Source organism: Solanum dulcamara, chromosome 6 (assembly GCF_947179165.1).
Source record: "Solanum dulcamara chromosome 6, daSolDulc1.2, whole genome shotgun sequence".
Classification (NCBI taxonomy): Eukaryota; Viridiplantae; Streptophyta; class Magnoliopsida; order Solanales; family Solanaceae; genus Solanum; species Solanum dulcamara.
In genome coordinates, this window is record NC_077242.1 from 10005314 (window position 1) to 10029352 (window position 24039).

Sequence of the window (24039 nt, forward strand, 5' to 3'; positions counted from 1 at the left end):
CCTAGAATGTTTCATAACTTCCTAAAGATTAGATGTGGACGTCAACACACCAATCCACAAGAGTCTATTCCATACTTGTGCTTGTACTGGGAGACCAGTAACCTGTACTCTTATACCAACTTGTCACAACTCAATCCACTGGGCCATGTGGGCACCTACTCTAACACCTATATAGGAGGACCCTTACAAAAATACATTCGGAAGTTTGACAAAAATCTATTAATAGCCAAAAAAGTATTGAAAACATCATAAATAAAATTTTGAATCCAAGTTTGATTATAAGAAAACACATTAACACCTCTAAGGGTACTAGTCTAAACAGGTACAAGAGCTTCTAAAGATACAGAGTATACATAAAAATAAGACACATCTTCCACCATAAGGAAGGATAAGTAGAAGTTGCTGGAGACTTATCTTCGTCTTCGCTTATGAAATATCACTGACCCTGCAACCAGATTATGCCAAGTAGCATAACAAGAGTAGTATCAATATAAACAACACGTACTGATAAGCATCATCAGTCAACCCAATACCTACCGCGTAATATAAAAAAATCAACAAGAAGAAAACAAGCTCTTAAGAGATTCACCGCCAAACTATGTGCAGAACTCTTATCATTTCTATTATCCTCATTAGAGTTCTTCACGCCTATTTGATCCGATGCCAACTCTGATATAGATCATGGCTTAGCCTTCCTAACACATATACGAGTTTTTAACTACGGGTCACCAATAACTCCGTCTAACCAGCCTACTTCCTTTATACTTACACACAAATACATGACCCTAGAATAATTAACATCTTCCTTGGAATAGAGGAACTAAGGCTTACCTTCTAGTCATGCTGTCCCACCATTGCGGTACCTATACCGCTTTGGCGGCCTCACCATAGCGGGATTCCTCCCGTCAGGGCGACCTGTCCGGATACAGAAACTCCGAATAACCTCCCAATTCCTTTTTTAACTCATGTGCCCATAAGACATCAATAATACCTTACTATTAATTCATTAATCTCACTTCACAAGGCATTGATTGCTTTTCACTTATTTACCGAAAACCTCATAACTACTATGCGGAGGCATCAAATACCCATAACATAATCAAAATAGGCATACACAAGAACACATTATGAATTTACCATTTCATGAACAATATATAATTTTTCAAGGTAAATCTCAATTACAACAGTCAATATAGCTACAATTGGACCTCCGATCCTTTTATATCAACTATTACACAGGATGGGCATATTCAATTATGTTTGGGTCAGTTTCTCTATCATCAACCATATAGTCAAGATTAATTCACAGATGATAGTCACACAATGGTTCTCTCAAGAAATCCATACCCAAGACATACATATGTTAGAAAGTGATATTTGATTCAATATATGTGTCAGAATATGACATTCGATCCTATATATGTGTCGAAAAGTGACATCCGATCTTGTATAAGTGTCGGTACGCGACACTCGATTCAATATCACAATCACAACCACAATCACATGTACAAAATGAATATTTTACATACTTGCACACTCAAGTAACAGGTTTATTGCGTGCAATTGTTCGTAATTAGTCATTTCATTAGTTTCATTCTATTTTTCCTTCATTAATAATATCTCATCAAGCCTCCTTTATTCAAGGCATCACTTTCGATAAAACAAGTTCAAAATTATGGATTTTACGGTCTTTGGATTATAGACCAATCACAACAACATATCATTCACCCAACCATAACAATTAAATGCATGGCAAACATCACAGTATTACTCAATCATATTTTGAGAGTATCTCTATGATATAGTCTAAACCATAACTTACAGCTTTTAGCCATCAAATAGGTTCATGGCATGAGATTTTTCAACACTAAGTCATTCACATTTATCCTTTATTTCATGACTCGCATTACTCAAGTAATTTACAAAGAATAATCAGCATAAACACACATAATTATTGTATAAGCTTATCCTTATATGCATCAATAACCCATAATCTCCAAGTCTTAGGATTTCGTTATGACCCAGCTATTGTCTATACTTAATCTCATAAGAATCATTGGGCTTGTAATAGTTTCACCAAGATTAGCATTCAAAGATTGAGTCTTTATCACAAATCACATAATAATAATGGCCCACAATATATATTTCCACTCTAAACAATAATTGACCATTATTTAATCATCCAGACTCGTGCCTGAAGGCATAGACATGAAATCTCCCATCAATCACATTATATTATGCAATGAGAACGAAGTTATAACTACTCAATTGAGAAACCTAGCCTACCTGGGCGCCAAGCAGTTGTAGAAGGATTAAAGAACGATCATTGACTTCTGAAGGGAAAAACTTTGGAGACGGGCCTGAAATCCGTGGGTTGTAGCCTTCCTTGCCCTAAAAATCTCTTCTTCCCTTCTCTCCAAGCCTAGAACAGCTTCTTGGGGGTTTCTAGGATAACCCTCATCTATTTTGGCACTTAGGGGAAGAAAGAGATAATAAAAATATGCCCTCTTTAGTTTTTGGCCCGTCGGATCCCCCTTTGGCGGCCAATATCCTGCTCTAGCGGTCCAGCAGGGACAATGCTCAGTAAAATGAGAATAATCTTTTACTCTGAACTCCAAATGAGGTAAATTTGGTGTCGTTGGAAAGAATACTCATAGACCTTTAATTTGATAGGTTATGGGATACCTAATTATTTATAGGCTGAGAGTTATGATAATTTGAAATTGACTCTAGTTTAAACTCAAGTCCAAAACTAAATCGAAAAGACACTTTCAACTCAACTTTGAGATAAGAGCATAGTACGACCTTAATACATAGCTAATACACTCGCATACCAAGAAATTAACCCTAGTATTATGACGAATGAGATTCGTATACCTTTATCGCAGATATTTTTAGTAATGACGGGCTAGGTCGTTACAACACATTAATAATGTTTGCATTAGTAATGCTTGTATTTGTTATGTTTGCATTAATTATACATAGAATATTTCTTATGTATTATTTGGTTTAGTGTATTAAATAATAACATGCATTGCATAAAAATATTTATCTACAAAAATATTCTCAACAATTATAATGGAAAAGGTGTAAAAGGGGTTTTGAGGGGTGATTGGGTCCATAATTATAATAATACAAGCATTAAATCCCCTTACATTACTAATACTTAGAAATTCATGGTATTAGTAATGAAAGTCTTAATACACAATAGAGAGTATAACTAATGCTCAATGAAAAAGTGCACCAAACAAGGTACTAGTAATACACCTAATTAATGCATGCATTATTTTTATTAATAGACTCTACCAAACGACCTCTAATTCATGGAAAAGTTGCATATTAATTCAGTCAACTCACCAAAAATAATTACAAACGTTAGTTATATATACAAAAACTATTATGTATGAAACATGTATATTATGTGTGTATACTAACATATTAATATGTAAGAAATATATATTTATAGGCTATTATTACGATGAGTTGATATACAGTGTAGAAATCCCCTAATTCTTTTCTTTTGTGATGTTGATTCGATTTCTAAAGAGTAGAGACCTTCAAGGAATTTTATTTTATTTTTTTGGGAGGGGTGATGGTGCATGGTGATGGTGGTTGGGGGTGGCAGGGCTATTTACCTTAAAAGATTAAAGTTTATTCTTTTTACTTTTTTTGGATTAGATAGAAAGAACTTTATTTTCGTAAGTTTTTGTTCAACATATTAGCAGAGAAAATAGAGAAGTCTCTAGTCAGAGTTTCTAGATAGTGCTTTAGAAAAGAAAAGAAAATTTCTAACAGAATGTACATTCCCTTTCAATCGACTCTACCTAATGCAAATTTGAATTAATCTGACATAAATATCGAATATGAAATGATTTTAAATAAGGGAATTTTACATGATATAACAAACATGCGTTATTCATTTACTCTACTGGTTACACTTTAAAAAATACATTTTATCACTATACTTTATTTTTCTAACTTTCTCTCCTCTCTCTCAAAATCTCACTCGCCTCTCTCCTCTCTCTCTATCAACTCTCCCTCCCTCTCTCTTTCTGCATTTCATAGTTTCCACTTCTCTCTCTGTATTTTGTATTTTTACTCTCTCTCTCTCTCTTTTCCTCTCTCTATATCTCTATTGTGTGTCTATATCACAAATGATACAAGTGATACAAGAGAAAATAAATATACGTGATAAAATCATAACTAAATATAAGCTAAATTAAAGGGAATGAATATAACTCCTATATTTCTAATTTTCTGTATCTTTTTATACACCGAGAGTATTCGTTGATCGACCTGTATCAGTCTATATGTATTAGAATGTATTAATACAGGTTGATACAACATGTATTAGCATGTATGTATCAGACTTTATTTGTTGATACAATAAGTATTGTCCTATACGTAGCAGACTATATTTGTTAATATAAGATGTATCAGTTCGTATCATCTTGTATTCATTGATACTACATGTATTAGAATGTATTCACCTCTCTAGCATCTCTTTGCTCTCTATCCTAAATCTCACTCGCTTCTCTCCTATAGTTCCTTTTATTTTTTTGTATACTCCCATGTTATATTCATTGATATAGTTGAAATGTGCACATGAATACTAAAGTGAATGAATATAAGTAACATAAAAGTGAACGAATACAAGTGAAATTAGAGCAACCAAATACAATCACTTGTACTTTTTGTTGTTTGTATTTTTTATATACACAGACTATATTCGTGGATACCAGCTAGATGCATGTATGAACACAACAAATATAATCTTCTGACAACTCAAAAAATATAGAAATACACAACCTAAATGCTCATATAAATTCAACAAATACAGTAGCTTGACACCTCAAAAAATATAGAAATATAGAGAGAAGTGAATATGTAGATTACAGAAGCTTTAGTGCTTCACCCTTGAGCCGGCCATGATTATTGTTGACACCCAATTTTGATCCTTCACAACATAAATTAATAATCGAGTTTCTTCATTTTAAACAATTTTAAAATAATTTGCTTGCAAAAATCTAAAATATTTTAAATGTTGGACATAGTGTAGTGGATGTCTACATCCACTGTTCCTCCTACTTTTCCCTTCCCCTTTTTCATTCTACTTTTCCTCCACCGAAAGTTCCCCCCCACTTGTTATTACTCCTTCATTCGCAGTGGAAAGATATAATTCATCCCCAACTCAAAGACATTGGAACGGTATCAAACATATTTTGCGATACCTAAAGGATACCATTGATATGGGTTTGTTTTATACTAACAAAGGTTGTGCAGACCTTTTTGGTTATGAAGATGCAGGTTATTTATCAGAACCACATAAAGCTTGATCTTAGACATATTATTTATCTACATATGGAGGAACTGCTATATCATGGCGATCTACAAAGCAGTCTATTGTTGCTACTTTTTCAAATCATACTGAAATAATAGCAATTCATGAAGCAAGTAGAGAATGTGTGTGGTTGAGATCGATGATACAGTTCATCAAGGAAAGATGTAGCTTGGAAAATGAAGTCAAAGTACCACAGTTATATTCGAAGACAATGTCGCGTACATAGCTCAATTGAAAGGTGGCTTCATAAGAGGAGACAGAACGAAACATATTTCACCAAAATTATTCTTCACACATGATCTCCAAAAGAATGGTGATATTGATGTACAACAAGTTCGTTCAAGTGATAATCTTGCAGATTTATTCACAAAGACATTACCAACATCAACTTTTGAAAGGCTAAGATATAAGGTTGGAATGCGTTGTCTCCAAAATATCAAATGAAATTTTCATCAAAGGGCTTAAATACTCATTGTACTCTTTTTTTCTTAACCAAGGTTTTTGTGACACCCCGGAATTTTTTTCGCAAAGACTCGAACATTTCTTCACGTGTGGGTAGACTCGGACCGGAGGAATTGTAATTCTACACATGAGTTAGGATCAATTCCTAAGTAATTGAAGTGTGTTAGATGTGTTTAGGGGTCATAAGGGATCTCTAACACCAAGTCGAGTCCAAAGAACTCCAATCGATTAAGTTTTCGGATGAGTTAGTATAAGGGTCAACTTCAAACGACCATATCTCCTAGGATATAAAGAACTGGGTGGCCCACGCCCTACCAAATTAAAGGTATTTGAGTCTTCTTTCCAACGCCATAAAAATTGCAATTTTTAGAGTTTGAAGTCAAACGTTATAACCATTTTACTACAGACTAGTACTGCAGGAATTTCAGGCCTGGGCGAAATTTAGGCTTGGCGCTCCAGTGGCGCCCCACACCACTATAGCTCTAGAAAATAGCTTCAGTAGTTTGGGGCTTGGCGCGACGCGCCATTAAAAGTTGTGCAGGGTTTTAAGCCTATTTTGGCTTGGCGCTGCAGTGGCGCGACGCGCCACTATAGCGCCAGCGAGGTTTTTGCCCAATTTTTCAGATTTTTGAAGAGGGGCAACTTGGACTTTTCTCTAATTATATATACCCTATCCTTGAACGTTTTGGGACCATTTTTCAGTCCTCCCTCTCTCTAAAAAGCCCTAAAACTTTCCCTTTCTTCTTCTTCTTCTTCTTCTTCTCCAAATTCTTCTCCAACAAAGATTGCTTTCAAGAGATTCAAGAATTCAAGCCTTCCATTGAAGACCTAACATCAAGGTTTCTTCAAAGTCTTCAAACAAGGTATGTAAGGCTAACCTAAAATATGGATTGAATTCTTCCATATGCCCATAGATGTGTTGTTTAGGAGTTGTGAAAGAGTTGCACCTTCTAGAAAGGTTTTCTTGAAAGTTTTCCCTAAACTATGGAATGTTTTTAGATACAAATGGTTGATTGATGATTTTAATGACTTGAGTTACTAAATAGTTATTTTTCATATTATTAACTACACATGTATCTTTGTATATAGACTTATAGGTATTGACGATATTCTTGAGTTGAGTTTTGTTGAGAGTATGGGTTCATGTTTCATTCACATGAACCCAAGATGAGATTGCTTGTCATAAATGTCTTGAGGTTGAGATGGATAGTTGTGTGTATATATGTATTGATTGGAATTAAAAGAATGAATTGGTTAGTTAAGAATGTCCCTTTGCTTCTATAAAATGAACATAGGACAAAAATAAGGATTTTGGAGTAGATGTTTGATGATACTTGACAATGATGTGATGATAATGTTTCATGATGATGTGATGATGATGTTTTGATGACGGTGTGAGTGATGACGTGAATAGTGCTTATTTAATATGTGTAGAATGATTGATGAAGAGGTATATTGATGAGGATGTTATGTGATGGAGCGGATTGGAGTCTAATGTGATTATGTGATATGTGATTTGCATAATCTGAGTTGATTGGAGTCTTATGAGTATTTTGAAAATAAAGGATCTTTTGAAAAGGAGTTTTAAATAAATGATTTGTGAGCATTTTTGCATAAACTATTTATACACTATTTTTGAGTTTAAGAAATGATTATTTTCATCTATGATTTAAAAAGAGTTTAAGCATGAGTTGATTTTGAGGAGTCTTTTAATTATTTTGAACACGAGTATTTTGATTATAAATGAGTTGAGCATTTTACTTGTTAATATGTCTTATTGATCTCTTTGACCATGTGATTATGTTTGTATGAGCTTTGTCCCCTATTTATTTGATTCTATATGTGTTGATGTTGTTGAGCTAAAAAGTTCCTAAAATGAGCCTTTATGTGAGTATGAGTTGATGAAGATGAGTTGTTAAATATGTTTTATTGATCTTCTTAATTATATAGGATTGATAAAGGATGTTATTTTCTTAAAAATGTTGCCTATTATTAAGTGTCGATTTAAAGTCTTGAAGTTGTGATGAGTCTCATAGATTTCTCAAATGGATGGAGGAAATGATTGGTTATGTCCATATGTTGCTATAAATGTACATTTAAATTTCTTTTGAAAGATATGATTGAGATTTCTCGAATAGTATGATTGGAAGAGATTTGATCGTGATAGAGTTGATGAGCTGACAAGGTTGTAATGAGACTTGTCGATATGAGTTGATTGAGTTGATTGGATGGAGTTTTATGAGCATTGAGTCTTGGGAGGAGTATCGGGCACCGAATTGGGCAAGAATATAGTCCATACTCGAACCCAATACCTGTGTTGCCAAACGTAGGGGGGATTGAACCGTTAAAGTCGGATGCTTCCCCGAGAGATTTGTCCTGACATTATAGGACTTGGTTGGATTGGATCCATGATTTGTTGATTCGTTCGTACCTTGGCAAAGTATGAACGGGCGCGGCAACAACGTCGGTTTGTTGTACTTTCACTGGCTCATAAGTGATGGTTGTCGATTAAGAAAAACTCCCAAATAGGTCTTGATAGTACTCTGAGTCAGTTGAGTTGAGCGAGTTGCTATATGCTTATGAGTTAGTCTTGTCTAAACTATTTCTTGTTAGACTTAGGACACTTGAGTGAGTTGTTACATATTTATTGAGTTGAGTCCTTTGAGTTGAATCGTAAAACGTTGCATAATTTAATTTGCATATTTACTGAGTTGAGTCCTTTGAGCTGATGGTTGAGTTGAATGTTGAGTAGATTGTATATGGTCGGATTGGAATAGATGAATTGTGATTGGATTGAATTGTATGGTATATGATTGGTCTCTGTCTAAACTGTATCCTTACTTTAGATTTACGACGCTTTATTTGAGTACCTCTTATCTTTCTGATTTGAGATATGTGGACCGATGTTATTCTTCCTCAAGGTATGTTTCATTCTGCCATATTACATACTCGTACATTCCATGTACTAACGTCCATTTGGACCTGCATCGTTTCATAATGCAGAGACAGGGTTAAGAGATCGTCAATAGGAGCATCATTGGGGATCTATTCGCACTCAGCGTATTGGTGAGTCCTCCCCTACATTCGGAGGACACCGTCTGTGTATTCTTGCATCGAGTTAGCCCTTTTCATTTTGATTTGAGGTAGCCATGAACATGTCATTGACACCAATTAGATAGTAGTGATAGAGACTTCATAGACTAGGTAGTGATGGGTCGATTGAGTACTTCTATCTTGAGTTATTCTTGTCAAACTATTTTTAATGACAAATATTTTAGTTGATCTGTTGGCCCATGGCCTTTATTCTTCGAGTTGGATGGGGGATTTGAGTTGCCCGCTAAATTATTCTTTATTTTTAAACTTTCCGCTGAATGAATGAATGAACGGATGTGTGATCAGGCTATGTGGTTCGCTTGGAAGCCAGAAATGGTTTCTGAGTGCCGGTTACGTCTAGGGTACCCTCCCGGGGCGTGACAGTTTTGTCCCACGGGGTTTTCCTGGTAAAGTTTTTAATGAGGCAATACTCAAGGAGTATTACCATATGCGTGTACTCTTTTTCTTTCACTAGGTTTTTTCCCACTGAATGTTTCCTAGTAAGGTTTTAACGAGGCACAACATCTATGGGTGTTCAGGATAACTATGTATATTGTTTGTTGTAGAATTTTTAATGAGGCACATTATACGTGGACATCCAAGGGGGAGTGTTGGACATAGTGTAGTGGATGTCCACATCCACTGTTCCTCCTACTTTTCCCTTCCCCTTTTTCCTTCTACTTTTCTTTCCTCGAAAGGGCCCCCCCCCCCCCCACTTGTTATTACTCCTTCATTCGTAGTGGCTTATGCATTTATGTACACTGCAATAATTCTCTCAATTTTAAATTTTACTATAATATTTTAATATTTAAATATATATTCAAGTTATTTAGATGTTAATATGTATTCGAGTTATTTAGATGTTTAGCCTTAACAAAAACACAACACCACTTAAAGATTATGAAAGCACGATCATTAATGTTTTGTAACTTGCTTCTATCTTTATAGATGCAAAGTTCATTTTGGTCATGCTATTAAGAATCAAATTCCAGTGTCACAACACAAAAAACTGAAACTAAGCATAAACTTCATCGCCAATATATAATTAAATTATTCTTAGCTAATAATTTTTTTAATAATGCATTATTAATTCGTTACTGAATAAAATTTATGACGAATTTTATTATTTAATCATAGAATTTTGCCGCTAGAAATTTCATTTTTTTGGTAGTGTACGATTTTGAATAGGCATAATACATAAATATGTCTTTTAATTTGGCCTCATTTCACATTTATGTCCTCTAAATTTGGATGTGCACAAGTAAGCATTAAACTTATATAAAATTAAACAAGTAAACACACATGTCCTACATGTCACAATACACATAGGTAGCCACGTAGGACACAAAATTGTCATGTAGGACGAACATGTCTATTTGTTCAAGTTTTGAATAGTTAAAGTGTCTACTTGTGTATTAGTAAAGTTAATTAGAGGTCATAGTTGTCGATTGAAGCCAAGTTAAGGGTCATATTTATGTATTGTGCTTTTTGAATAACAGTTTGAAACTCTCCATGCCACTCTTACCATATCCAAAAAAAAGGAATATTTAATACTACTATATACTTTATTCACTTTTATTTATCCATTAATTTATTTTAGAAAATCAAAAGATAATTTATTACTTATTTTCTAAGTCATTTTTCAATGCATATTCTAAAGCATTATTTTAGTAAAAATTTTAAAAATCACATAGTCCAAGGAGCTAATTACTATTTGTCCCTACCCTTTTTGATATTACATAAATTCCTTCTAAAATAGTCCATTCGGTTACATCTTGTGGTATCCAGATACATTAATCCGGATACTTAAATTAACAAATCAGTTGAGCTAAAAAAGGAATTATGTATCCGGATATATCCTATGGTATTCGGATACATTAATTAACAAATCAATTAAGCTAAAAAAGGAAAAGAGAGTACCAACTATCCGAATACATTAATTCGGAAAAATAATTCATCCGGATACATCATGTGGTATCCGGATACATTAATTAACAAATCAGTTGAGCTAAACAAGGAATAGAGAGTAGCAATTATGTATCCGGAAAGATGAGTTTTGGGTGTAAAAGAAGGAATTTTTGAAATATTTTGAAATGGTAGGAAATATTTGAAGATATGGTAAATAAAGTAGTGTATATAAGTAATTTTTCCTTATATTTATTATATTTAAAAGGTGTTATGTATATAGTAATTTTTATTTATTTATTTATTGTTCTTTAAGAGAGTGTATCAAATTAATATTGAACAAGTAAAAATGAACGAAAGAAATATTTTTAATAAAAGAGGAATTTTTAATATTCAATGCACATGCATTAATTGATCTCCGACACTCGAAAGACACTGCACAAACACACATAGGGACATCAAGAATCACGTCTTGCAATTTAAGCCAATGGATGAATGAATATATGAAGATTATGAATGAATTTTAGTAGGGGTCATTTTCATAATTCCTTCACTAATTATCTTTTTGTTTTTTGAATTGCAAGGTGACGTGACTAATTTTCATAGAAATATATAGCTGACTCTAGAATTAAATACTTTAATTTCATCCAGACCATATATATTCCAAATAAAGAAAGACAAATTAGAAATTTTGGTTGTTTTCGTATCAAAGTTCCTTTCGATTTTCTGTGATTTTATATGTTTAAAGATGCCGTATAATTATTGTTTTAATTTATTTTACGTATGTGTAACTCATGACTAGTAAATCTACGTACAGATACTTGATGCTCAAAATAGCCTAAGTTTAATTTCTGCTCTTTTCTTAAATCACGTTAGCACTTATGCTGCTTCACGTAATTATATTCATTTAATTGAGTAGGATCCCAAAGCACATGCGGCTGGGAAATGTAGAAATAGTATTTCAAAATTCATTACGTCTTTAAAGACTTTTGTTTGTTTTACATAAATCTCTTTTGGTTCTTAAAAATATTGTTTGAAAAGGTTCAATTGGCCGAAATAAATTTCTATAGAAATATTCTAGTTGTGCCAAAAATTTTTTTGTGATAAAGAACTATTCTAAGAGACAGTGTAACGTTGAATCTTACACAAGTCAAAGAAAACTTATAATACTCGTTCCTATCCATTTTATTTGTGGTTCTTATACAAAATAGTTGGCCCAAACTTCTTGTCATTTTAAAAAATTAAGGTATAATTAATTATTTATTTATTTTCACCTTTATTTTTAGTCTTAGATATTAAAAAATGATTTAGAGAATAAATATTAATAATAAGGTTTAAATATAAAAAAATATTTTCTCTTAATTTTCTAAAAATGATAAATAAAAATAAAAAAATATTTTTAATATAATAAATAAATAAAAATAAATGGAGAAAGTAATAAATACAACGTTTTAGAAAATGCATTTAGAAATGAATAGTAGTTAATAATACGACAACTAAATTATCAGTTGGTCTGGGTCATTGTTATTATAAATCTAATAATCATGGATTTATACGGTAAAATGATTTTGGTAAAGTGAATATATGTATTAATTAATCATAGTTAAGTAAAAGAGTTTACTCAATTTGATGTGAACATCCGATACACATCTGAATTGATATATATTTATTGATTTTGATATAAACAATTGATGCATATACATTTTATCAAATGCTAGAATTCTCATTTCGAGAAATAAGGTACTCTTAAATTAATAGTCAGTTTAGCTCAAAATAACTATCTCAAAATGATTGTTATTTTAGAAATTTAAGATAAAATTTGACAGTTATTTTCAACATAATCTGAATATCAAAGAAGAATCCACATCATTTAAGGAAAAAAATCTACTTTTATCATATATAAGGGTAACTTATCAAATTATACATTGTATTTAATACTTTCTCAATTAGCATAAAAAAAACTAGAAATATCCAAAATGAGATATAAGAAGTAATTATATGAATGAGGTCCTATCCGATATGAATTTAGATTAATCAAATTTCAATGTGGATATCGAACGTCAAGTGAGAACTAAAAAACAAATTATATGATGAAGACTAAAAATTGAACAAGATTAAGGTCCTTTACTTTCCACCACAATTATGAAGTTAAGATTGAGGCCCAATTTGTTCGAGAAATGAAAGGAGAAAAGAACTTTCTTCCAAAAAGAAGGAAAAAAAGAAGGAAATATTTGGGTGTACTTAAAATAAATAGTTTTTTCATAGAGAAACACCAAAATATGTTGTTTTTTTTTCAAAATATGTTTTCATTAATAGGGAAAATCGTTTTTTTTTTTAATTTATTGCTTTTCTTCATTAATTAGTTTGGAACAATTTTTTATGTTTAGAGAATATTGAATAGTGAGAGAAGTTTCTTTTGAAAAACATTATCCATTGTTAAAGAAAGAAAAAAATACGTTAAACCTCTTTGAATTTGTCCATTAAAATTTTTTAAATATATTTTAGCGTTTTAACTTTACGAATAATTTTTTATCCTCCTAATTTCGTTTCAATGTCCTCATTTCTTCCATCTTTTTACATTTCTTACAGGGAATTATTGTCTAACAAAATCAAATTAATAATTCCAAAAAGGAAAGAAAACTGAGATCGGATGCAAAGCAATTGGGCAAAATCGAAATTTGAAACTTATAGGTTCTAAATTTTAATATTTTTATGTTACTGATTTTACATTATAATAATTTAAACATGTTTAATAAATTTTTAAAACAATTACAAAGTTTGAATCAAATCTACGCTATGAAGAAGACGTTACAGAATGCTATTCAATTAATCAAAATAGGTGTAGTACTTGGTTTATTAGTTTTTCTATGAGTGGTATATATGTTCGAGTTCATTCATGTCCAATAAATTTTAATAAAAGGAAATTTGGGTATTATCAGAGTTAAGTGGACACAAAGATGGGAGAAGAGTAAAGATAAGACGAAAGTAAGACCATCGGAAATTTTAATTTTCCTTATGAAAATTTAATTTTATGAAATTGTGTTTGAATATGTAATTTACTTGAAAAAAGTTTTAACGTTTATAATTGAAATTCCCCAAAAGCCAAAACTTGGTATGAGTCCATTTTTGAAAATTTAAAAATATTTAAAAAATAAAATTTTAAAATCTAATCAAACTGATATTTGAAGATAAAATTTAAAATCTTCCTCCAAATCTATTTTCAAATGCTATCTTACATTTTAGTTCAAAAAAACATATTCATGTGGTGTCTATTTGTACTTTCATGTGCATTGATTTGAAAACTGGACAACCACTTGATTTTTTTAAGGAAACGTTTTTGGTTCTTTAATTATTAATTATTCTAAATTTTGTAATTTTGAACAAGCACGTTTAATTTTTAATTAATTAAAATATGTATTTTTGATCAATTTGTTTATATATATATATATATATATATATATAGAGAGAGAGAGAGAGAGAGAGAAAGAGATAAATGTCAAAAACACATCTAAACTATTTTCTTTTTTTGAGTTTCATACCTAAACTATTGGAATTGTGAGTTTCATACCTAAAATATCACATATTAGTTTGAAAAACACGTCTCTTTCTTTTATTTCACTCTCATCAAGGTGTGTTTACTATACTCTCTTTTTTATTTTAAAAAAGAATTGCTACATCACACTCCACATGGATGAAACATTCCACCTTGATAAAAATTAAATAAATTATTAAAAGTTAAAATTAAAGATTAAAGTATTACTATACCCTCCTCTCAAAAAAAAATAATAATTATAAAATAAAATATAAAATATTTTTCTTATACCACTCCACCACTTTCTCTCACCATACCCCCCTCCCCCCCCCCCCCCCAATTTTTTTAGTTTTATTTTTAATTTTTAAATTTTCTTTTATAAAAGTTTTTTTTTTAAAAAAAGTTCTTACTTCATCCCCTCCTCCTTCAAATTAGCTATTATTTTAATTTTTTTTTTAAAAAAATCTATTCAGCCTCACTTAATCCTCTGCTTCCAAAAATTTCTTATTTTGTGTTAAATACATACATATGATTTTAGAAAAGTATTTTTTACTTGTCGCAAGACTTTTCTTAAAATATAATTTTTATTTTTATTATACTTGATATGCAAGTAGAAAAAAAAATATTTTCTGAAAAATACATGAACATATCTAACTCAAAACAAAAAAAAAATGTAAAAAACATTAAAAATAAATTAAGAGAGGAGGGTTAGAGGGGTGGTTTTTTTTTTTTAAAAATAAAAATAATAACATTTTTTAGGAAGGAGTGTCGGAGGGGTTGAAGTTAGATTTTTTTAAAAATATTTTATATAAGAAATTTTTAAAAATAAAAGGATGGGGATTGTCGGGGGGGGGGGGGTAGAGTGGGTGAGAAAAATATTTTAAATTGTATTTTCTTAAAAATTAATTTCTTTTTTGGTGGATAAAATATTTTAGTCTTTAACTTTTAATTAATATTAGTAGTTTGTTTAATTTTTATCAAGGTGAAATATTTTATCCATGTGGCATATTTTATCCACGTGGAATGTCATGTGACAAGATTTTTGCAAAAAATAGAGTGTATTACACACATCATTGAGGTGTGTTAAGTGATAATTTAGGTATGGAACTCACATTTCTAATAGTTTAGCCTTTTAGGTATGAAACTCAAAAAATTAGGACTGTATCACTATCAAATATGTATTTGACATAACAATATAAGTTGAACGTGACACATGGTTTAACTAAGTGGTAGAACAATTGGTAATGATGATAGATTTGTGAATTTTCACAAGCAAAGAGATTAAATATTACACGTTTTAATTACTTAAAAATTAAATATATTTAATCAAATATCTCAAATACACTGGCCAGAATATATTAATAACCGATGAACCAAATGCTCTTAAACTCTTTTTTCCCTTTTCCTTCTATAAAGAAAATTCCAATGAAATTTTTTCTTGGTCTAATTAGTATGTTCATTCTCATGTAGAAATGTTCTATTCAGTGATTAGCAATTAAATAACTAAAATAATTAATAAGATGTCAATTTGGGCGTCTTAATTATTATCTAACCCAAGCTTGCATGTGCATAAGTTTGATTTTTTATATGGAAAATTAGTCAGATCATGAATTTTCACAATTAATTAGGTAAAGCTTGTCTGATGAACCAAATGGAAGACAAAACAAAAATACACAGAAAATATGACCTGTTCAACAATATCCGAGTCAATAATAATAATTAACATCAGGATTAGAAATAACTTAAGAATATAATTTTAGAACTCGTGATTTCAATGTCAAATTATATATCATTTTCCACTTACGTGGCGTAAGTTACGCCCATTCCGATACCATCTTAAAGAAACAAACATTAAACCTAAAAAGAAGAAGACTTCAATAAAGTGTATATTATGAGTCCAAATACGAATTTAAAATCTAAATATGATAAATTCGATTTTAAGTTTTTTAGTGATTATTACACCTTTGAAATCATAGATTCAGAATTTAATATTTGTTAAATTTTAGTAGATTTTTACATATAATATATTACATTTCAAAAATATTGAGTTTGATCAATTGTATCTATAATAAGAACAATACTTTCGCCTATGTCTAAGTCCTAAGACAAGCATAAAATGTATTACCTATTATGTAAAATTTCACTTTTTTTAATCGAAAAATTACATTATTTAAAGTTAAAATTATTTATATAAATATATGTACATCGAATTCCCTTCATTATACTTCTCATATTTACTTCTTTTTTATATATATATTTGGAAGTTGTATCCACCATTACTGATAAGCCCTTTGCTATCTCCAGGAAATTTCATACAAAAAAATTGTAACTAGTGATACAGTCGGCCTTAAAGATTATTGTAAAATTCAAGGCAACTTCCTAAATTAGTAGTATTATATAGTATCATCCCAGTCAAAGTGTCCAAAAGAAATTTAAAAATAACACATGAAAAAAAGCACAAAAAGTTTTTTGTACTATTGCAGCCATGTCCCATGAACCACCACCAATAGGAGCCTTGTATTATGGTCAAGATGGGTCCTTTTCCAATTTCTCTTAATCCCAAAATGCCCTTTTGTAGGTAAGATGATTCAACAAGGAACTATGACTCATAAGGTAGACTTGGACTCTTAGACTTCTCATGGAGACTTGGAATATAATTAATTATTTATTTTAAGTTATAACTCCCTACTTTCTTGATTTCTTCTCCTATAAATACCCTATCAAGCCTCATTCTTTATACATCAAATATTAATATTCATCTCTTCAATCTTTTGTATTCATATATTCTATTTACTTAATACACTTAGAAACACATATACTATACTTTACCAAGAAATTAAGATGAAGAACTTCCCAATTATTAACTTGGAAAAGCTCAATGGAGCTGAGAAAGCCAACACCATGGAAATGATCAAAGATGCATGTGAGAATTGGGGCTTCTTTGAGGTAATCTCAGTTTACATAAACATATTACTGTGTCTGTTTCAATTTATATTTCATACTTTTTTTTTAGTCAGTTTAAAACATTTAATCTCACTTTCTTAATGTTTAACACCACAAGGTATAAATGACATTTTAATACATTAAATATATCTTTAATCACACAATTCAAAAGTCCACCAGTCGAATCAAGACACATAAAATGAAACTGGAGAATAGTAAATTTTAAGCTTGTAAGAAATCTTGCATATTGATGTATCTTAGTTTGTTTATGTCATAATTGCAGTTGGTGAACCATGGGATTCCACATGAAGTAATGGACACAGTAGAGAAATTAACAAAGGGACATTACAAGAAGTGCATGGAACAGAGGTTCAAAGAATTGGTGGCAAGCAAAGGTCTTGAAGCTGTGCAAGCTGAGGTTACTGATTTAGATTGGGAAAGCACTTTCTTCTTGCGCCATCTTCCTGCTTCTAATATCTCTCAAGTACCCGATCTTGACGACGAATACAGGTACATATGCGTCCTACTTGACGAGTATAAATTAGACAGACACATAATTTAAGTTATATACACTAAAAGTATAACTAATAATTATAATAGTTACCTTCTTTGCATAAAACTTAAATTTGATAGACTATAAAAGACAATTAATTATAATGTACCAAATGATGCAGAGAGGTGATGAGAGATTTTGCTAAAAGATTGGAGAAATTGGCAGAGGAGTTACTAGACTTGCTCTGTGAAAATCTTGGACTTGAAAAGGGTTACTTGAAAAAGGCCTTTTATGGATCAAAAGGTCCCAATTTTGGGACTAAAGTTAGCAATTATCCACCATGTCCCAAGCCTGATTTGATTAAAGGACTCCGCGCTCACACAGACGCTGGTGGAATCATACTTCTCTTCCAAGATGACAAAGTGAGTGGCCTTCAACTCCTCAAAGACGGGAAATGGATCGATGTTCCTCCCATGCGCCATTCCATTGTGGTTAACCTTGGTGACCAACTTGAGGTAACTAAAAGAAAAATATACGTTTAATATGACGAAAGTTATTTTTGGTAATATAAGATGGAAACATTTTGTGTCATGCCAAGCACATATCATGTGTCTAATTCTTTTTTTTTTTTCCACCATAACATAGAAAGTACTAAAAGGGTATTAATGAAATGTAAAAATAGGTGATCACCAACGGGAAATACAAGAGTGTGATGCACAGAGTGATTGCTCAAACAGACGGGACTCGAATGTCACTAGCCTCATTTTACAATCCAGGAGGCGATGCAGTAATTTATCCAGCAACAACTTTGGTTGAAAAAGAGGCAGAGGAAAGCACACAAGTTTACCCAAAGTTTGTGTTTGATGATTACATGAAGTTATATGCTGGACTTAAGTTTCAGGCCAAAGAGCCAAGGTTTGAAGCCATGAAGGCAATGGAAGTTGATGTGAAAAGTGATCCAATTGCAAGTGCTTAGATTCCAATTCAATTATTTTTTAAAAAGGGTGTTTGAAAAATAAATTATTTGTTTTAGAAGATTTACAAAATTAAATATAGCTATGTATTCACATTATTTGCTCTTCTATTGTATGGTAGAGTCAACCTATTAAAAAGATTGTGATTTGCTGCATTTGTATCAAAGAGTCTTACATTGTATCTCTAAATAAGCTGCCTTTTAGTGAGATTATACAAATAAAAATTTGCAGCGTCTCTTTCTCATGTAATTTCACTTTAATTATCTCACTTAACAATATATACTATTCTATTATTGAATATATATTGTGACATATTGACTCAATTTGTTGACTATATTTGGCTATGAAGAATTTGATTGCCGACATATATACAATATAGTTTTCTCTAAAATCAGACGAGGAAAAGGAAAAGACAAATAAAAAAGAATTAGGTAAGCTAGACGAAATAATTTTAATCTACTTTTACTTAGCAAAAAAAGACAAGGAAAAAGTTGAGAAAATTAGCACAATAATGTAGCACGATTAGGATATCTATGGAATTATTGAATCACAGAATTGATAATATGATACTGGTCTTTCGAGACGTATAATGAGATAGTTCAAATTGAGATAAATTATTTATTGTAACTAATTAATTATTTTTTAATTTTTTTTTAACATGATAAAATAATTATTTTGAAAATGGACTAATTATAAATATTAAACTGCAACTTACCTGATTTTTATAAAATTGGATACTTACTTAATTCAGACGCTTATTTTGAAATAAAATGTTTTTCATATAAATATATATTCTGAATAATACTCAACATTTATGTAAATATATATATTATATATTTGGGTATATATTTTGCCAAATGAAATGGCAAAAATTTCTGAAAAAGATTAGAAAATAATTTTGACGTTTGCAAATAGTTATTCTTCTATGTTTGAAATTGAAGAAGCTTAACTAATTAATTAAAATCGCGGAGAATCATAATTAGGTGCAAAGTACCTTAATTTTACTGCACTAGGGAGTGGGGATAATGCATTGCTGTCAGTAGCGATGGGTAGCAAATATTGTAGGTGAACTCTTTGTATGTACATATGTGTTGGGTGTGTTATTTTTAACTTTGTATTATTTTTGAATATATTTTCTAAAGGTGTATTTTGAGTTGAGACTTATTAGTTGTCCCCCTTTATGCCTTTTTTTTAACAAATAAAATAAGAGAGGTAAAAATAATATTGTAAATCGAAAGAAAAGCTAGTGTTACGAAAGACAAATCTAAAGTAAATCCTTGAAATCATGCCCTTTTATTAATCAACGAATAATATTCAACTGTCTACGTATATGTTTTTTAACTTTGTATTATTTTTGAATATATTTTCTAAAGGTGTATTTTGAGTTGAGACTTATTAGTTGTCCCCTTTTATGCCTTTTTTTTAACAAATAAAATAAGAGAGGTAAAAATAATATTGTAAATCGAAAGAAAAGCTAGTGTTACGAAAGACAAATCTAAAGTAAATCCTTGAAATCATGCCCTTTTATTAATCAACGAATAATATTCAACTGTCTACGTATATGTTTTTTAACTTTGTATTATTTTTGAATATATTTTCTAAAGGTGTATTTTGAGTTGAGACTTATTAGTTGTCCCCCTTTATGCCTTTTTTTTAACAAATAAAATAAGAGAGGTAAAAATAATATTGTAAATCGAAAGAAAAGCTAGTGTTACGAAAGACAAATCTAAAGTAAATCCTTGAAATCATGCCCTTTTATTAATCAACGAATAATATTCAACTGTCTACGTATATGTTTTTTAACTTTGTATTATTTTTGAATATATTTTCTAAAGGTGTATTTTGAGTTGAGACTTATTAGTTGTCCCCTTTTATGCCTTTTTTTTAACAAATAAAATAAGAGAGGTAAAAATAATATTGTAAATCGAAAGAAAAGCTAGTGTTACGAAAGACAAATCTAAAGTAAATCCTTGAAATCATGCCCTTTTATTAATCAACGAATAATATTCAACTGTCTACGTATATGTTTTTTTTTCCTTCACACTATAGTTGGGTGGGAAAATTAACATTTGATTTATAAACTGCTGTTGGTTTCCAACCAGGTGGAATGACATTTTGAGCAATGACACTCTGCTTAGTTCCAGAAGTAAGTTTGAGAGAAAATGGAGGTTTTTGTGTGTTTGGTTCTATGCCAACACTCCAAGTTGATCCAATCATTCTATTCATGGGAGACCATGTACTCTTCCCTCCTGTTGTTTGGATTTCAACTAAAGAAAGGTCACCATCTCCATCTACTGCTTCTGATACAACCGCCAAGAAATTATCATTGGAGCCTTTGTCTACCTTGAACAATATATTCGTGTTGTAATTACATGGAACCCTGTAATTAATAATAAAAAAATAGTAATTAGTAATTTTTTACTTTTTTTAGTTTTTGTGGAACAAGTAATAATATCACCTTTTATAAAAAATTTGAATTCTTCCTGCTTTATGCAATTCTGCATCTTCACCAGACTTTGCCAATTTTCCAAAGGCAATTCCACTTAAATCAAAGTGAATTGGATCATCATTGCATGATCCAGGACACTCGTCTGTAAGGGTTACCGTTATTGGATTTCCTGAACAATGTAAATTCTGAGTTTGGTTGCATAACACCTGAAAAAAACAATATCATTAACATTTAGATATCATGCTCGTAAGACCAATGACAAAATCACGAATCATGTTAATGGAATTCGAAATGATCTAGAAATGCTACATTTGAGATTTGAACCTATTTATTCTATATAACGTTTTTAAAGAAAGGGGATTCAATTGAATCTGTTTCGTTATATATGTTCACCTGGTAGCATGCACCACATCCAGCACCTTGCTTAAAAAGAGCTTGATTCCCCGCTGTGATCATTGCATTGTAAGGAGAACTTGCCACGTCATTTTCTAGCCCACATGCTCCACCTAGAACAAATTGAATATCCTTACTATTCTAGAATTGATAATGAAATATGTAAAAATTAAGATTATATCTATCAAGCCATTTGATAAAAAGGGAAAGAGATTACAAGGTGAGAAATTGAATCTTCACCGATAAAATGAAAATTCAATTAGTCAATCAACTTAACTACAAGAATTCCCCTATAAGATTGTATTTTAAATTCAAAATAAGTTTAATTTTTAATTTTTATGGAACAACAAAGATACATTAAAGATATTACCACTTCCAGAATCAGTATAAAAAGTTGCAACAGCTAATGAAAAGCCACTTGATTGGCAAGAAGAAAATGTAACCAAAGATGAGCAAAAAACTATAGTGATCATCCAAAGGGAACGACACTGAAAAAGATTTGCAGCCATAACCTACAAATTATCTTTGCTATTTGCTTATGATATTCCATCATTATTGGGACATATTTATAGGAAAAGTTGAATATTAGTTAGTTCAGGAGATTAGTTAGAGATAATGATAACTTTACTAATTGGAGGTAAGTAGTTTATTGTCTTGTTATCTAGATTTTAAGGTTTGTAATGTAGGATTCCAAAATAAGGTGACTGAAGATTTTCTAAATCTGTGTAATCATTTAAAATTGATTAAATCTAAATTTATAAAATGATTTGGATCACATTAAATTTATGAATATAGTTGTCCAAATAAATATTACGGATTAATATAATTGAGTTAATTATTGAAGTTCAATAAATATGAATTTAATTAAAGTCCAAATTAATTGATTTGGGCTACAATAGATGAGCCCAGTTTGCTATGTCCAATGTTATCTCATCCTAGAGACCCGGTTTGGTGTCACGTGTCATGCCAAGTCAAAAAATAAGCCAATAGGATCATGCCACATGTCAAAGTGACATGTCATGCCAATTCAAGCATAAAGGTCAATAGGATCACGCCACATCATTTAAATCTGATTGGCCGAAGAAAATATGTTCTTATCACTACTCCTCTGCCATGTCACTTAAATCTGATTGCTCGAAGGGAGGTCTGTTCTCATCATAACTCCTCCATTCTAAAACTATAAATAGGGGTCCTCATAATTCAAAAATCACACCAGAATTCTAACAAAAAGACAGAAAGAGCTCGTGGATCAAACGTCGCAGATTTTTCTACAAGTTACAAGTTTAAGAATTCAAGAACTCAATCATTCAAGTTCAAGAACAACTCAAGATCAATACCACCAGATTCAAGAACAAGCTCAAAAATCTTTGAATTCAAGTACAAGTCAAGATCAAGTTCAAGAACAAGTCAAGTTCAAGATCAAAGCTATCAAGTTCAACAATATTCAAGATCAAGCTTACACGATCCCTTGAATTTATATATGAAAAGATGAATCAGAGGATTCATAGAGATTATAATGCTCATATTCGAAATCAAAAACTACAATTGTTAAGATATTTTTCAGTCTTGATTATTATTTTCTCGACGTAAATTTTATTGTCTATAAATTTTGGTACGCACAGTGGGACAATCTCTACCTGTCATTTCAACTTTTCAATCACCAAAGAATATCGAAATGGCTTCCAAGAAAATCCTCCAAGGTTGCTGACTCCAACTTCCCTGCTGATGTTGAAGGAATTCTTGGTGTTACCTTTGAAAGTTTTGGAGTTGTTACAAGGAGCAAGACCACTATGCTAGGACAACAAACACTTCAATTGTTGTCCATATCAACTCCTGCTTTTGGATCTTCAACTTCAAAAGGAGCAAGGTCCTCTACAAATGCTTCAGAAGGAGGGAGTAGTATTGCTGAAAGGATCAAGAAGACTCTAGCTCTATTTGAACTCTTTGGTTCAAGGAACTCTTCTGCAAAGAAATACTATGATTCAACAACGAATCATTTCCACATAGGTCGCGTGATGTGATCCATTTAAAGATTAACTTGCGCAATAATCCATACTACTCTCCTACGTCCTCAGTGATTATACAAATAATGATAACTGATACTTTATCCATGGAAGAATAACTTGCGAACTTGGCAAAGATGGTTGAAGGATTGACTAAGCATGTGCAAAACCAAAAGTCTCGGATTGATAAGTTGATGGAAAAAATGGATGGCTTACTGGATGGACAATATAATGCACCTAGAAAGGGTATAGAAGTTCAAGACATTTAAAATCATGTGAAGCAAGTACCGCCTGTCAAGGAAATGCTAGTTTCTTCTGAAGGGATGATCCCACAGGATTGATTCAAGGAGTTCATCGAAGAGACCATCAAAGATAAGTATGAATTCTCTACCAAGTCTTCACACATGTATGCAAAGTCATACACTGCAAGGATTGATAGCTTCAAAATGCC

At 31.2% G+C, this 24039-nt stretch overlaps 2 protein-coding genes across 2 annotated transcripts; one reads left to right on the forward strand and one right to left on the reverse strand.

The window, feature by feature from the left end:
* The first annotated feature begins 17063 nt into the window (after window positions 1-17063).
* LOC129891940 (1-aminocyclopropane-1-carboxylate oxidase 1) lies at window positions 17064-18978 on the forward strand. The gene is made up of 4 exons (XM_055967433.1): window positions 17064-17279; window positions 17560-17786; window positions 17951-18284; window positions 18452-18978. Exons 1-4 carry the CDS (start codon window positions 17175-17177, stop codon window positions 18743-18745), a joined length of 960 nt encoding a protein of 319 aa, XP_055823408.1. The 5' UTR covers window positions 17064-17174; the 3' UTR covers window positions 18746-18978.
* A 1808-nt stretch (window positions 18979-20786) lies between these two features.
* Window positions 20787-22094, reverse strand: LOC129891702 (putative expansin-B14). The gene is made up of 4 exons (XM_055967154.1): window positions 21956-22094; window positions 21586-21698; window positions 21202-21398; window positions 20787-21123 (listed from the first exon to the last, which is right to left on the reverse strand). The coding sequence occupies exons 1-4, from the start codon at window positions 22092-22094 to the stop codon at window positions 20787-20789; spliced, it is 786 nt and encodes a 261-aa protein (XP_055823129.1).
* Between the last annotated feature and the right edge of the window lie 1945 nt (window positions 22095-24039).

What these genes read in the sequence shown, in the direction of transcription:
- LOC129891940 (XM_055967433.1), top strand. Translation starts at nt 17,175, where the DNA reads ATGAAGAACTTCCCAATTATTAACTTGGAAAAGCTCAATGGAGCTGAG. An exon ending in AGAATTGGGGCTTCTTTGAG is followed by an intron (nt 17,280 to 17,559) that starts GTAATCTCAGTT and finishes TCATAATTGCAG; the next exon opens with TTGGTGAACCATGGGATTCC. An exon ending in ACCTTGGTGACCAACTTGAG is followed by an intron (nt 18,285 to 18,451) that starts GTAACTAAAAGA and finishes ATGTAAAAATAG; the next exon opens with GTGATCACCAACGGGAAATA.
- LOC129891702 (XM_055967154.1), bottom strand. Translation starts at nt 22,094, where the DNA reads ATGGCTGCAAATCTTTTTCAGTGTCGTTCCCTTTGGATGATCACTATA. An exon ending in TTATACTGATTCTGGAAGTG is followed by an intron (nt 21,699 to 21,955) that starts GTAATATCTTTA and finishes AATTTGTTCTAG; the next exon opens with GTGGAGCATGTGGGCTAGAA. An exon ending in GATGTGGTGCATGCTACCAG is followed by an intron (nt 21,399 to 21,585) that starts GTGAACATATAT and finishes TGTTTTTTTCAG; the next exon opens with GTGTTATGCAACCAAACTCA.